We start from the raw sequence: 16,480 nt of genomic DNA on the forward strand, positions 1-16,480 counted from the left end.
GTGCGGCTAGAATGTACACACTTTGGATTCAGGAAGAAAGTGCCACAACTGATTAGTAGATTTTTCTTGTACTCTGGCCAAAAATGTCAGAAAGGGATTAGAACTTCAACTCATGAAAATAATGAAGTCCAGAACAGATTTTGAATACTCCCAAGAGTTAAAAGTTGTTGAGGAAGTGAAAAGTTTGGCACAAAGTAAATACTTGACAGTTATGCACAAGAATGTAAATGTTATCAAATTTCTGAAATACTCTGCTTTTTAAATCTTTAACATTTTTAATTTAATTAATTAGGGTGAGCCTGGAAGGAAAGGTGAAGCTGGGCAAAACGTAAGTTCTTCTAACACTTTTAGTATGGAAAGGAAAGGGTGTTTGTTAGATGTTGGAGTTGTGAGCTGGAACAGAGAATCAATCACATCCAACTAACAGCTGCTAGAGTCTGACTTCAGACAAATTAGTATTAGTTATTTTATTAAGAAAAGAACAAATTCAGATTTTTAACATTCTGGTTTTTGCTCCTGAGTGAAACATATAACTGAATCTTCAATACTCTGAATCCCAATTTTAGTAAAAATTTAGATGGAGTAGGAGATTTTCCACTATATTTAGATCTTGTTTCAAGTTGATGGTGTTGTGTTACTGATTTAGTGGTTGAAAGTGCTGAAAGGTTAAGCACCAGTATAATACCATTTGACAAGTAGTGGCATCCTTCACAAAGGATGTGTACATACATTGACTAGTATTTAAGTAAACTTGTTCGAGACTTCACGTAACTTGAGCCTGTGCTACCACTGAATCAGTACAGTATGAGAATAGTAGTCTGCTTTTAAGGAAAACAACACAATGATATATCACGAGTTAGGTCAGGTTCTATCAATCAACCATGGTATCATGGTTAGTGATAAATGCTGCAAGAGCCAACACCTTTAGCTGCCTGTCTGCTGTTTATTGATTTATATCTTCCCAATTCAACCACTGTTTCCCCTGCTTTTGTTTTTGACATAGCCTTTACTTAGTTGTAATCTATTCCATCAATTTTGAGAGTCTGGATCTTTAACCATGTAGATTGCAAATCTTGCTTCTTGTAGGATTCTCATTTCAATATAAAAACAGTTGGCTAAGAGTACATCTCAAAAGAGGTGCTTTTTCAATCCTACCTGTCCACGCCATGACTGCAAATTGAGAAGGTGACAGTGTAGCTCCATCTCTGATCTGAATATCGCACTGGTATGCATGTTTCTGGTTCCTGCATTGATAAGAACAAGACCAAAGAAACAACGTAATCAATTTTATTCAGTTGTCCTTTGCCTGTTCATGGATACTGAGGAAATGTGGAATGCAAAAAATACCAAGGTTCTTCTATATCTGACCAAACCCCACCACTGTCTACCTGCACTCACCTATCACCATCACACCTACATTCCCCAGTCCCACACCACCCCTCTCTATTTATTTAAGAATCCCCTTCCCCCTCCCCCATTTCTGAAGAAGGGCCCTGACCTGAAACATCAGCTTTCCTCCTCCTCCTCTGATGCTGCCTGGCCTGCTGTGTTCAACCAGTTCCACACTGTTATCTCACTGACTCCAGCATCGGCAGTTCTTACTATCTCTGAGGTTCTTCTAGCTCATCCTATAACATCCTCATGGTTGCACAATACAGCAACAAATGCAGATGTTGACTGATCATCATAACCAATGAATAGTACAAGACAGCATGCTATGTGCAGTATCAGGAATCCCCCAAAAAAGAGCTGTCAACCTCGCAAAACTATTACACTGGACTACTTGCATGCCAAACATCAGAGATAGATGGATCATGCAAGCAATAAATGAGATGTGCAATCCTGCCATGTCTAGTTGTGAATGGTAGCGGACCACAAAAGAACCAACAACAGGAGGATGCTGCACCAACCCAGTGATGGAGCTCCTGACACATGAGTGCAAACGACTAGGCTGAAGCATTTACAATCAACTTCAACCAGAAGTGTTGACTTCTGTCCAGCATGCTGCTATTATCACAGGTCTTTTAAAAAATTATTCATTTCTTCTAACACAAAAAATTCTGTACGTCTAAGTAATTTTTATCTGAGTGTTTCAATACTTAATCTGTTCCTTGGATTGGAAACTTTCTCACTGAAATTTTGTTCTCTGAGACTTCTTTCATGTTCATCCCTCTTTTGACTTTGGATTGCAGACCATGTTCTCTGGCTGATCTGTTCTGGAAAAAGTGGAATAGTTTGTTGTGGTTCAATTTATGAATGATAATATGGTGGGTGTTTTGTCATAAATGTTGTTGTTTATGTGGGGTCAGGAGCTGATACATGTTTTAATGTTGCTTCCAGGTCTTTTTTGGACAGAAGGGTTACCCTGGAGCTGTTGGACATCCAGGTCTCCCTGGTGTTCCAGGAATTCCCGTGAGTACCATTGTGGTACATTCACCACATGCTGTTCTACTTATATATACTTCTATATATTTACATCTCTAGGTTATCTACTTGTATCATATCACTTGCTGGGCTCCAGACGTTTCTCACCATGCAGATTTGTTAAATTATAAAAGATTTTAAAAGGGGTCTTTTGTTCTTAACAAATGATACTGTAGATCCCAGCATTTCTTTCCCTGTTGGATTTCCTTTATGTTCTGCTGGTCTGGTTCTTTGAGATTATTACACACTGCAGACTAGAGAGATTTTCCGAATCAACATGCTCAGAAATATTATCTCCCACGTCTGGACCAGGTGAGACTAGAGCCTGGGTGTCCTGACTCAGAGGTAGGGGCACTACTAATGCATCACAAGATTCCCTACCTTACCCATTTAAGCCCTTTGAAAGCTCAAACAACTTCAGTACACTTGATTAAGCTCTATGATTCTGCAAGGCACTACATAAATGCAGTTTTTTTTGTATTCTCCCTGCAATGTTTGTTCACACCTGGGTAACTGGAATCCTTTAATGCCTGGACTGCTTCAGTGTGCTTTGATCTTAATGGCACTTGTATTAATGTGCACTTTTCTTCATGGTATCTGAGGATATTCAAACTGTGCACTTGATTCTCTGTTACACGGAAAGCCAGGAGCTGAAGGAAAGTGTGGACCACCTGGAAAAGATGTAAGCTGACTGCATCGCAGAACAGTAACAATGAACTTTATGACATTACTCCTAAAGTTAGTTGTTTCTTCTGTCATGAGCTGTTTGCCAGTGAAAGCATTCTATACTATACCTGCCCTCCCCCTTGCTAGGATTGATCCCAATTCCAGTGTGAGCTGATCAACTACTTATAAATCTTGAAGTGCACTCAGGTAAAGGTAGCAGATTTAAGGTAACTGTAGAATAACAGGAAATGAATATGTTACTGATATATTAATGATATTACTCTGATGTCAGCAGAGCAGAGAGAGCCATTGATCAAGACCCACATGATAGCAGAATCGAAACGTTACCAGAGAGCTGTGTTCAGTCTGGAGTATATCACACTGTAAATAGAGAGTTACAGTACTACTGAGAGAGTGTTACTGTGTAGGTTGAAGGTAAGGTTGCCATAAGACTGACCAGACCACTGGATTGCTATCAGAAAGAGATAACCTGATGTTCACCATACCTTAGGCGAGGGGAAAGGTTGAGAAAGAGAACCCTTCATGGTAACCTCAGCCAGTGTTGGGGAATTGAACCCACTTCACTGGGATCTTGCAGCATTGCAGCAAGATAGAGATCCAAGTATCTCAATGCAGTAGCAGACTGACAAGAAAGTACAAGATAACAAAGTGTGGAGCTGGATGAACACAGGCCAAGCAGCATCTCAGGAGCACATGTGCTCCTGAGATGCTGCTTGGCCTGCTGTGTTCACCCAGCTCCACACTTTGTTATCTTGGATTCTCCAGCATCTGCAGTTCCCATTATCTCTGAGAAAAAAGTACAGCCTCTTTTGATCACTTTTCTAACAGTGCACTTAAAAACTATATACGTAATTGCAAAAAGACAGTGTGGATTTGTGAAAGGGAAATCATGTTTGATGGAAACACTTTGATACACCAAGCTTGAATTTCCAGAAGGCTTCTGTCAAGGTGCCATAAAAAAGGCGATTGTGAAATGTAGCAGCTCATGATGTAAGGGATAACATTCATGCACTAGTGGAAAGTTGGCTGGCTGACAGAAATCAGAGTGTTTGCATAAATGAGTCTTTTTCTGATTGGCAGGATATGATGAGTAGGTCCTTAAGGGGTTTATGTCGAGCCCTCAACATTTTTACAATTTATGTTAATGACTAAGATGTGGGAAATTAAGGTGTGGTAGCTAAATTTGGAAATGCCACAAAGATAAGCAGGAAAGCATGTTGTGAACAGGACATAATGAGGTTGCAGGGTGGTATAGATAAAGTGATTGGGCAAAAATGCAGGAAAACATGAAGTAGCTCACTTTGGCAGGAACAATACAAAGTGGAGTGTTACTTAAACAGAGAACCACTGCAGAATTCTGAAGTGCAGAGGGATCTGTGTCCAAGTACATAAGTCACAAAAATCGTAGTATGCAGGTTTAGCAAGTAATTAGAATGCAAATGGAATGCTATTCTTTTTCTCATAGGAATTGACTGTAAAAGTAAGGCGAAAAGCAAAATACCGTGGATGCTGGGATCTGAAATAAAAACACAAATGCTGAAGCGACTCAGCAGATCTGGCAGCATTAGCAGAGAGAGAAGCAGAGTTAATGTCAGAGTTAATAGTTACACAATCCCCGAGCGGTCCGCGTCCAACTTCTTAGAGGGACAAGTGGCGTACAGCCACACGAGATTGAGCAATAACAGGTCTGTGATGCCCTTAGATGTCCGGGGCTGCACGTGCGCTACACTGAATGGATCAGCGTGTGTCTACCCCACGCCGCCAGGTGTGGGTAACCCGTTGAACCCCATTCGTGATAGGGATTGGGAATTGCAATTATTTCCCATGAATGAGGAATTCCCAGTAAGTGTGGGTCATAAGCTCGCGTTGATTAAGTCCCTGCCCTTTGTACACACCGCCCGTCAAAACTTAATTGAAACATATAAAATAATCAGAGGGTTAGATAGGGTGGATAGGGAGAGCCTTTTTTCCTAGGATGGTGACGGCGAGCATGAGGGGGCATAGCTTTAAATTGAGGGGTGAAAGATATAGGACAGATGTCAGAGGTGGTTTCTTTACTCCGAGTAGTAAGGGAATGGAACGCTTTGCCTGCAACGGCAGTAGATTCGCCAACTTTAGGTACATTTAAGTCGTCATTGGATAAGCATATGGACATACATGGAATAGTGTAGGTTGGATGGGCTTCAGATCGGTATGACAGGTCGGCACATCATTGAGGGCCAAAGGGCCTGTACTGTGCTGCAATGTTCTATATTCGAATAAAATACTTCTGAGGAAGAAGTCATACTAGACCTGAAAACTTAATTCTTTATCGCTCCTCAGTTGTTGCCAGACTTGTTGAATTTCTCCAGCATTTCTGTTTTTGTAAAAGTAAGCATTTTCCACTTCACTTCTACTGGACATTGGTAAAACTACAAGAAAGGGCTTACCTTTTCAATGCCTCCCATGTGATGGGACAGCTGGGCCTACTAACTCACTGAATTTGTGCAGTAGCATCAAATGGTTGATAACAAATGTGCAGTCACATCCATCCAGGTTATATTGAGTATGGTGTGAAACAGGATGGAGACCCACTACCACCTGTGTTCAACCATCACACAAAGTTAAAATCTAATCCAATTTGTGGATAGTTATTCACATCTCTCCCCTACACTGAACTTACATGAACATTAACACAAAATCACAGAATTGCAACAGTGCAGAGGAGATTATTTGTAATATTTAACTTTCTAACGATCGCCTGCCTTTTCCCCATACCCTTGCACATTGTTTCTGTTTAAATAATCATCCAATGCTATTCGGAATGCCAGAATTGAACCTCCTTTCTCACATTTCTAGACAGTGCATTCCAGAACCTGACAGCTCACTGTGTGATAAGGATTATTGTCGCTCCATATTAGCTAAATGCATCAGGTGTGGAACGTCCTGATTTACGTGGTGAAGGTGGTTATACTGAACAGGATTGGATAAATACTTGAAGGAGACACATTTAGAGGGCTGTGCTGAGTAAACAGGATTAGTTGCATGACCCCTCCAAAGACATAGCACTGGGCAATGGATACCTCCTGTGCTGTGTCTACCTATGTATCTGTCCTACAGAGTGTGCATGGAGGCGAGGGATCATCAGGTGCAGAGTATAGAGTGAGCAAGCACTCACAGTGGAATATGTCATTTTCCATCCATTCAGTTAAGTTAGAGATCATTGACACAATGGTATAGCTACATTTTTTTGTCCTGCAAGGTATGAAAGGCATCCGTGGATTACCAGGAATAAATGAACGAGATAATCACCTTGCAGTTTCTTTAACTGCAGATATTCTGGCCCGGATCATTGCCACAATAGAGACCCCCTGTCTCCACCCAGGCCGGGAGACAATCAGCCTGTGGGAGTGGGACAGAGATTGGTTCACATGTGCACACACCTCTCTTGGAGGCAGCTGGGCATTTCATTGATCAGCTGCCTCCATTCAAATCAAACTTTGTTGCCTGCTGTCTGAACAGCTCCAGTCACTCACACTGATTTTGTATCTGCCCATTCCCATCTCCACATCCCTGACAGAGATAATGGGAACTGCAGATGCTGGAGAATCCAAGACAACAAAATGTGAGGCTGGATGAACACAGCAGGCCAAGCAACATCTCAGGAGCACAAAAGCTGACGTTTCGGGCCTAGACCCTTCATCAGAGAGGGGGATGGGGAGAGGGAACTGGAATAAATAGGGAGAGAGGGGGAGGCGGACCGAAGATAGAGAGTAAAGAAGATAGGTGGAGAGAGTATAGGTGGGGAGGTAGGGAGGGGATAGGTCAGTCCAGGGAAGACGGACAGGTCAAGGAGGTGGGATGAGGTTAGTAGGTAGATGGGGGTGCGGCTTGGGGTGGGAGGAAGGGATGGGTGAGAGGAAGAACAGGTTAGGGAGGCGGAGACAGGTTGGACTGGTTTTGGGATGCCACTCCCCCTCCCATTCTTTAGATGACATGTCCATCATGGGCCTCCTGCAGTGCCACAATGATGCCACCCGAAGGTTGCAGGAACAGCAACTCATATTCCGCCTGGGAACCCTGCAGCCTAATGGTATCAATGTGGACTTCACCAGTTTCAAAATCTCCCTTTCCCCAACTGCATCCCTAAACCAGCCCAGTTCATCCCCTCCCCCCACTGCACCACACAACCAGCCCAGCTCCTCCACTCCACCCACTGCATCCCAAAACCAGTCCAACCTGTCTCCGCCTGCCTAACCGGTTCTTCCTCTCACCCATCCCTTCCTCCCACCCCAAGCCGCACCGCCATCTACCTACTAACCTCATCCCACCTCCTTGACCTGTCCGTCTTCCCTGGACTGACCTATCCCCTCCCTACCTCCCCACCTATACTCTCTCCACCTATCTTCTTTACTCTCCATCTTCGGTCCGCCTCCCCCTCTCTCCCTATTTATTCCAGTTCCCTCTCCCCATCCCCCTCTCTGATGAAGGGTCTAGGCCCGAAACGTCAGCTTTTGTGCTCCTGAGATACTGCTTGGCCTGCTGTGTTCATCCAGCCTCACATTTTGTTGTCCACATCCCTGACAATCCAGATTGACCATTGCATCACACTGACCAGCAATTCATTCCAACCATGCAAACACCAACCATCCAACTAGCTTCCCTGACATGACCTGACTACTCCTCACCACTTCCAGATTTCTTCCAACCTGGCCTCATTACTCTACTCACCCATTACTCACATACCCACCTGCCATCAACCCATCAAACACCTCAATTACTCTACCATTTACCTCATCCATCCACTATCCTGCCTAGCCACCAACATTCACGACTAGACCTTTTGAACTTGCTTTATGGCAGATAGTGCCATAAACTGGAGGCATGTCCAGTCTTCCCCCGTGATAGTACAACATTTCTGGAGAAACTGGCCTTGGAAGACTTGGCAAGAAATGTGGAGCAGCCTTGGGATGAAGGAAAGATGGAGCGAGGCAACAACCTAATCATGATTGCTGCTTTACAAAAGATCCAGGTCAAATGCCACATCTTGCTTGGATGAGGTATCTCACATTGTGACTCAGAGTTCAATTTTTTCTGAATCTTGTAGCTCTAAATTTTCTTCTCTTCAAATGATGGAAGTGTGAGCTGATAATGGTGCAGTGAAACTTGTATGGTCTCAATGAAAGGTGGGACCCTCAGTATTACCTCCCTAACTAATGAGAATTATTGATTGAGAAAGAAATGGTAGGTTAGAGAAAGGTTGAAATGGAGTTGAATCCGGTACCAGAAGAGATGTCAGGAAAGTGAAATAAAGAATAGATTGGGAGTGAGAATAAAGAAAGAGACAAAAGACTATGCCAATAGTTTGTGTGGCAGTAGAGCATTGTAAATTGTACAGCAAGTTCTGAAATCTCCAGCACCATGTCTTATCTTTTATGGGCTATCTCTTAATTTCTTGAACAATTGGTCCAACCTTTTTCTTCATACATGGTGAAAATTTCAATCTTGATGTGAAGTGAATTAAAATTGCAAACCTTCTGGTCGTCAACCATTTTAACTCCTCTTCCTGCTCCCTGGGTGATATGTCTACTCTGGGCTCCTCCAGTGTCACAATGACACCCACCCACAAACTGGAGGAGTAACACCTCATATTCCACCTCGAGAGCCTACAGCCCAATGGCCTAAACATGGATTTCACCAGTTTTCAAAGCTTCCTCATCCCACGACCAACTCTCCCTCTTATCCCCACCTCCTTGACGTTACACAACCTGTCCATCTTCTGTCCCACCAATCCACCTCACTGACCAATCCCTACCACTGCCTACCTGCACTCACCTATTACTATCCCACCTACCTTACCCAGCCCCACCCCTCTCTCTCTATTTATTTCCCAGCTCCCTTCCCCCTCCCCATTTCTAAAGAAGGGCCCTAATCCAAAACAGCAGCTTTCCTGCTCCTCTGATGCTGCCTGGCCTGCTGTGTTACTTTATCTCCACACTGTTATCTCTGGTTGGATTTGGCCTTTTTCTTGGAAGGGACTATTGGGATTACAAATGTCTTTCAGAAATAAAACACTGTGTTCTTGATCTCAAATGGTTATCCTCTTGATCTTTCTTTTTTCTTTTCAGGGCAAGAATGGTATGAAAGGAGAGAAAGGGGCACCTGGTTTGCCTGGGCCTCCTGGACCAAGAGCCTTCCCAGGAGCTTCCTTGCCTTTTAACAAGGTATGTGAAAAATTAGGGTACACCAACTTCTGATCGTTATGGACACCCAGCCTACTGCTGATGATTACCTATGGATTGCTCTTTATGAGCAGCAGATAGGCCAGGCTGGAGACGTTGAGGAGATGGTTTGGAAGCATTTACTCATTCAGAGTTTGAATAATAAGACGATAAATGGAATGAGTGATTTATTTAAAGTTTAATGAGGATGCTGCAACAGGTTAAAAAATGCATATGGCACTGACCAACTTGTCATTGCAGGAGACTGGGTTCAATTATACAGATTCATCATTCGTTCCCTTGACTGTTGGTCCCCCTGGTATACAAGTAAGTCATAGCCTTTTGTACTGATCCATTACCAAATACAAGTGATGCACCACAGTTACATTGTTCTAAACAAGCAAAGTATCTTCTCAATAACCAAAATGTTGTTTCTTGATAAATATTAACAAGTAAGAGGTGGAGTAGATTCCCATAGCATGGAATTATAGGCTTGTACGGAATGAAGGTTAATTCTTTTGCTTTGTTCCTATAATACAGACTCTTGTAATACTCCTGTAATAACCATTCCTGTAAAATCTGCTCCAGTAATCTTTCTGACATGCACAGCTCCTTTTTACATTATTACTCCTGTAATATATGTTGTTGTAATGTAGGCCTCCTGTGATACCCGCTCCCTAATCAGTAATCCTGTAACCCATGTTCTACCAATAATCTCACTGCAGTACACATTCCTGTAAAACACCTGTATATTGACCTCGTAATAAATCATTCTTTGTTGAAACTCCTTGTGATGACTGCAATCTTTGCAGACTTAAAATTCTTTGAATTTGTCTGCTTTGTCCTACAGGGCGAGAAAGGAGAAAGGGGGCTCAAAGGTGAAAAAGTAAGACGCTTTATTAATTCATAGGAGCTTCCATTTATTGAAGTGAATGAAAAGTTACAACTTTAAGAAGTCCCGTTTAGAAACATAAAGGATTCTTTTTAGCTAACTACTTATCCTTGTATATAATAAGTTGGAAATGCAGCACAGAATGCTAATCGTAGGTTCCTGACCTCAGACTTGCTCACAACTCCAGTGCTCAGTAGAAGCAAGGGTCCGCATTAAAGTGAGGTGAGTTAATCCCTGTCTGCTTTCATCATATACTAGTGGGCTACATTGTCTGGAAAAGGACAGGTGACCTGTCCCCACACTCAACCTCGGAGTTATATATAATGTGGAAGTTTAGAAAGTGTGAAGGAAATATTGATTTTGATAGGAGTAAAGGATTTAAAAGCTACTACAAGATCTGTGAGGTAGCAAGAACTGCAGATGCTGGAGTCAGAGATAGCAAAGTGTGGAGCTAGAGGAACATAGTAGGCTAGGCAGCATCAATGGAGCAGGAAAGCTGATGTTTCATGTCGGGACCCTTCTTCAGAAATGGGGAGGGGGAAGGGTCATGCACTCAAAATGATTGAAAATTACTTTGCTAAATTTTGACTCTTGGGAAATGATTACAACACAAGTGGTGTTCCACAGGGGTCTGTCCTTGGGCCTCTACTGTTTGTAATTTTTATTAATGACTTGGATGAGGGGTTTGAAGGATGGGTCAGCAAGTTTGCAGACGACACAAAGGTTGGAGGTGTCGTTGACAGTATAGAGGGCTGTTGTAGGCTGCAGCGGGACATTGACAGGATGCAGAGATGGGCTGAGAGGTGGCAGATGGAGTTCAACCTGGATAAATGCGGGGTGATGCATTTTGGAAGGTCGAATTTGAAAGCTGAGTACATGATTAAGGATAGGATTCTTGGCAGTGTGGAGGAACAGAGGGATCTTGGTGTGCAGATACATAGATCCCTTAAAATGCCCACCCAAGTGGACAGGATTGTTAAGAAAGCATATGGTGTTTTGGCTTTCATTAACAGGGGGATTGAGTTTAAGAGTCGTGAGATGTTGTTGCAGCTCTATAAAACTTTGGTTAGACTGCACTTGGAATACTGCGTCCAGTTGTGGTCGCCCTATTATAGGAAAGATGTGAATGCTTTGGAGAGGGTTCAGAGGAGGTTTACCAGGATGCTGCCTGGACTGGAGGGCTTATCTTATGAAGAGAGGTTGACTGAGCTCGGTCTCTTTTCATTGGAGAAAAGGAGGAGGAGAGGGGACCTAATTGAGGTATACAAGATAATGAAAGGCATAGATAGAGTTGATAGCCAGAGACTATTTCCCAGGGCAGAAATGGCTAGCACGAGGGGTCATAGTTTTAAGCTGGTTGGTGGAAAGTATAGAGGGGATGTCAGAGGCGGGTTCTTTACACAGAGAGTTGTGAGAGCATGGAATGCGTTGCCAGGAGCAGTTGTGGAAGCAAGGTCATTGGGGTCATTTAAGAGACTGCTGGACATGCATATGGTCACAGAAATTTGAGGGTGCATACATGAGGATCAATGGTCGGCACAACATTGTGGGCTGAAGGGCCTGTTCTGTGCTGTACTGTTCTATGTTCTATCTTCTAAGTAATTTACCAAAATAAGATTGAGGAAGCCATGTTTTGAGTTTAGGTAGAACAAGAGATGAAAGGTCAGAGGAGCAATAACCCATTGTCTAAAATAGAGTAGAAGCAAAAAGGCAAGGCTACAGTAAGTTCGTACTTTCATCATGAAGAGCCATTTTGTATTTGATGCAAGTTTTGAAACTGAGGCTTGACAATTTATATAGCTACAATATTTTCTCTCTCGTAAAACAATTGAAAGAAAGCCAGCCAGTTTGTGTTACAGGTTTGTGACTCTGCCAGACAAGAGTTTTCCTCTCTTCAAGTTAAACTTTAGGCCCAATTGTAAAGGAAAACCTGCCTCTTTTTGATGTTCCTTCATTGCATGAGAGAAGATCTCTTTCACTCTGAGAGTATTCATCTTATGTTCTAACTCAAGCATATTAACTTATCCCTTTTTTTTAAGGGTGATCCTGGACCACAAGGAAAAGAGATTGATATCAAGGTGAGAGAATATTACAATAAGTTCTTCCTCCGCCACTCTTAGTCACCCAATGACAGACAGGAGACTTGCCATGTAGAAAGCATGTAAAATAAACCATGCGAGTAGCCAGGGATGCACCTTATTCAAAGACATTCAGTGCTTTATCAGGGACCCAGCATTGGGTCTCTGCTGCTGATATCCTCCTCCACCCCACTCCAACAGCTATGACCCTGCAATGCTCTTCCTGCCATTATTCACCAGAAACCTGGGGTCTTGTGTTGATCCTGTGGTTGTGCACCTGAATTAGATGCATTGTTACTGGTGCTGCTGAGCAACAAAGGGCTGCTGGTCTCCGATTGTCCTGTAACTCTTGCTGGTGGGACTTCTGCCTCAGCTGTTGCTCTGCATGGCACCTCCCTTAAGAGATGTGCTGCTAGCCTGTTGCCAACTTTCCAGCTTGACGAGACACAGACCCCTGCTGTCTTGTGTGAACCCTTAAATTCTCTGTTCCTGAACCTCCTTTAAAATTGTACCATTTAGCTGATTGGAAAAAAAGCTAATTTATCTTGAAGCCTAGGCATGACGGTTGGCTTCTGCATACCTTTGCTATTGAGATAAAATGACCAGAAGTCATGCTGCAGATTAATGTTTACCAGGATTGAAGGAAAGTGTGGTAAACGTCCATTGGCATTGTATCCTTCTTCATATACCTGCCTGTCCCAAGATGTCATCTCTTCCACTTTTAACCTTATTCATCCTTCTTTGTTAATCGTTTCTTTTTAATCTTCAGGATTTGGAAAGGCTTTTTGACATTTATGGAATAAAGGTATGTTGGCGATTTAGTATCGCAAACTAATAATACCAACAAACTGCCTCAACTTGCACAATGGTGTATTCATAATCCCAAGTAATAACACTAACTTTGGCTGTCCATCAACCTTAAGTCAAGACCAAACTTAGAGTCCAATTGGCCAAATTTTAAAGGGAACTCATGGCTATTGTTTCATGGCTATATTCAACATGTGATTGGTCTCTAATAGACTTAGGTAAGAGGCTCAAACCAGTGGAGAGACCTGGCATCAGGAGGAGACCCAACAGTTCTGAGGAAGAGTCATATTTGATTTGAAATCTGTTTCTTCCACTGCAGATCCTGCCCAAACCCTGCTTTCTGTGCTTATTTCTGAAAGATTTATGGCATTATCAGTACTTTGCTTTTGTCAGTTATAACAAATTACCTGTTGTTTGCAAATTGGATGCCGCTTTTGCTAAATTGCAACAGTGACTAAATTTTCCTTGGGACTCGGCAAAATCATGAATAGAATAGAATAGAATATCCTTTATTGTCACATGTACTCCAATATAGAAGTACAGTGAAAAGCGTTAACAATGTGGCTGCCTTCTAGTGGTACCATTTTAGGCACAGGTACCTAGGTACAAATCTTGGAAGCATAACAGGAATAAAAGGAAAAGCAGTAACATTACTTAGTGACAAAAAAAGTCAGAAATAAGATAGTTGTAACATAGCTAAAGGATTACAATTTCAGTCTGGTAAAGAATTTCAAGTAGTAGCAGCTAAGCACATGGTCTGACTACCTGTGCCAGACCCCAATCCAACAACAGTCCTGCTGTGTACCAGTGCTCAGTTGCATCAAGGTAAGTTGTGCTGCTCTGGGACTTGGGGTTCCCCCTCGCGCTGCTCCATCTTGCCGAAAGTCTGCACCAGATCAATGCAAACCTTTTTTTTTGAATTTTACTGCTCATTTCATTAGCTGTGTCTGGTGAGATGTCACAAAGCTGTCCAATGACTCATGAAGAAGGCAACCATAACCTTCTCATAGCAACTATGAGAAACAAGAAGTGTGACCTTGCCAATGTTACTAAAGTTTTAAGTGACAAGTTTCTGTTGTGGCTGTCTTTAAAGGCTCTGCTCTTCTCTACCAGGCCTCACTGGTAATTGATGAAAGGACTCGTATGAGGACTTGTTAAGATTGGAATTGTATCCCAGTCCTTAATCTTGATTTCATTGTATAAACTTTAACATCATTAATTTGTTTATTTTCTTTAAAAGGAAAAGATAAAGTTGAATCGTAAGCAATTCAACAGCCAAGGAATATTTGACAATATTTACAGTATTTTGTTTAACAGAATTTGGATTGCAATTAAGCAAACATTTTGAATATGAACAAAATTCCACCCATCACTGCCTATAATTCTGTATTGATAATACAAGACCTGTTTTGCAGCTGTCTCTTTTGAAGAAATTAATTGATAGACTCCTTCAAAGTGGCATGGAGGAGGTTCTCCAGCAGGTCTCAAGCTCCAAGAAAGACAAGACCACAAAGAAAATCCAGGATTTAAAACAGGTCTGTGAATTGATACAAAAACAAAATTGCTGGAAAAGCCCAGCAGGTCTGGCAGCATCTGTGGAGGAGAAAACAGTTAACGTTTCGGGTCTGGTGACTCAAAACGTTAACTGTTTTCTCCTCCACAGATGCTGCCAGACCTGCTGAGCTTTTCCAGCAACTTTTGTTTTTGTTCCTGATTTACAGCATCCGCAGTTCTTTTGGTGTGAATTGATAGTTAGTTCGAACAAGTTCTGCCTGAGGTATATGGTTTTTAATAGTATGGGGATGAGATTAGTTTCCCTACAGTGTGGAAATAGGCCCTTCGGCCCAACCAGTCCACACCGCCCCTTGGAGCATCTCACCCAGACCCATCCCCCTAGAACCCACACACCCCTGAACACTACGGGCCATTTTAGCATGGCCGATCCACCTACCTTGCACATCTTTGGACTGTGGGAGGAAACTGGAGCACCCAGGGAAAACCCACGCAGACACGGGGAGAATGTGCAAACTCCGCACAGACAGTCACCCAAGGCTAGAAATGAACCCGGGTCCCTGGTGCTATGAGGCTGCAGTGCTAACCACAGAGCCACCGTGCCTCCCAGCCAATGCAATGTCCCTGCATATTATTATTAGGTCCACAATGCTCTCTGTATGTTCATATTGTAGCTTCTCCCCACCCCACTGATACCTGTTATTTTGTCATAAATCCAGTGTTCATTGTTCTATATATCCACCTTTGAAGGCCACAACTCTCTAAATTTACCCTAATATCCATACTTTTCAGTATTACCCAGCCACACTCATTATTCTCTGTATACTCATGCCTGGGCTGAATGTTATTGATCAGATGGAAGGTGCATACTGCTTGATCCCCTCTGGGATCCAACAGAGGAAGGTAGAGGCTAGCTACCTGACATATTTTACATCCTTTTGCCAAGTGCATTCCCAGCAGGGATGGGGATGTGCTCACAAAATCTAGCCCCGATGTCCATTATTCTCTACCCTGTTGTTCATTATTCTTCAGATTTACATCCAGTAGATACTTCTCCCTGCATACTCACCCTCGGGTGCACATTATTTTATTTCCTTATCGATAACTGTCAATTTACAATTATACTTTTGCTAGTAGAATCAGCCCTGTTGGTATATCATCGTGGACTTTTTATTCTCGTTTTGATAAGGTACAGGGCTCATCTCTGAAGTATGACATATCTAGCCGGTCTCTGTCAAAAATAGAAGGAATGATAGAAGAACCTGACTCAGATTCAGCAGGTCCTAGTCATCTGGACCCAGATCATTTATCACAAAATGGAAGCCTTTCAACCCCTACATTAAGGATGAAGGTAAGATCAGTATTTTGGGGCGATATCAGCAGCAACATGCTTATTTCTGAAAAAATTCTGATTAGGCTTCTGATTGTGACCATAATTTTGTGTGCCATACTTTTTGCAACAGTGTTAGAATTTTAGAGATCATGCACAGAACAATTATTAAAATGATAAAAAGGGTATTGAGCTATGTGGAGAGTCTTGAGGGCCAGGGATTATTTTCTTCAGGTGCAAAGAAGGTTGAGGGAGGCTTACTTGAGATATTCAGAATTATGAGGAGTTTTGTTGAGTGTCAAGGATGGACCCAGGTTTCACTTGTTAGATTTTAGGAGTTTGTGATCATAATTACCTAATATAGGCAGTTGATCATTTGTAAACATTTTCCAGATACTTTTGAGTCTGTTAAAAAGTAGCAGTTTAGATATGACATTAGATTATGATTAAGTAGACAAAAAAGGAAGGATAAGACCAATTACTAACTGCAGATTCAGTTATCAGAGGATACACCTTTTAGCCAACTGGCAAAAGAATTTTCGGGGAGACA

General features: G+C 42.3%; 1 protein-coding gene across 12 annotated transcripts in view; it reads left to right on the forward strand.

The window, feature by feature from the left end:
* Positions 1-16,480, forward strand: part of LOC125463397 (collagen alpha-1(VII) chain) — a 377,348-nt gene that overhangs the window by 179,430 nt on the left and 181,438 nt on the right. For 11 of the 12 annotated variants that reach the window (XM_059654498.1, XM_059654507.1, XM_059654500.1 and 8 more), the window contains 9 exons: positions 293-328; positions 2,341-2,412; positions 9,219-9,314; positions 9,573-9,638; positions 10,162-10,197; positions 12,243-12,281; positions 13,051-13,086; positions 14,504-14,623; positions 15,790-15,951. In XM_059654498.1, the coding sequence (XP_059510481.1) occupies positions 293-328; positions 2,341-2,412; positions 9,219-9,314; positions 9,573-9,638; positions 10,162-10,197; positions 12,243-12,281; positions 13,051-13,086; positions 14,504-14,623; positions 15,790-15,951 (663 nt within the window). The remainder of the gene's footprint in view (positions 1-292; positions 329-2,340; positions 2,413-9,218; positions 9,315-9,572; positions 9,639-10,161; positions 10,198-12,242; positions 12,282-13,050; positions 13,087-14,503; positions 14,624-15,789; positions 15,952-16,480) is intronic. The other variant, XM_059654501.1, reaches the window with a different exon arrangement.

The sequence above is a fragment of the Stegostoma tigrinum genome, chromosome 25 (genome assembly GCF_030684315.1).
Source record: "Stegostoma tigrinum isolate sSteTig4 chromosome 25, sSteTig4.hap1, whole genome shotgun sequence".
Classification (NCBI taxonomy): Eukaryota; Metazoa; Chordata; class Chondrichthyes; order Orectolobiformes; family Stegostomatidae; genus Stegostoma; species Stegostoma tigrinum.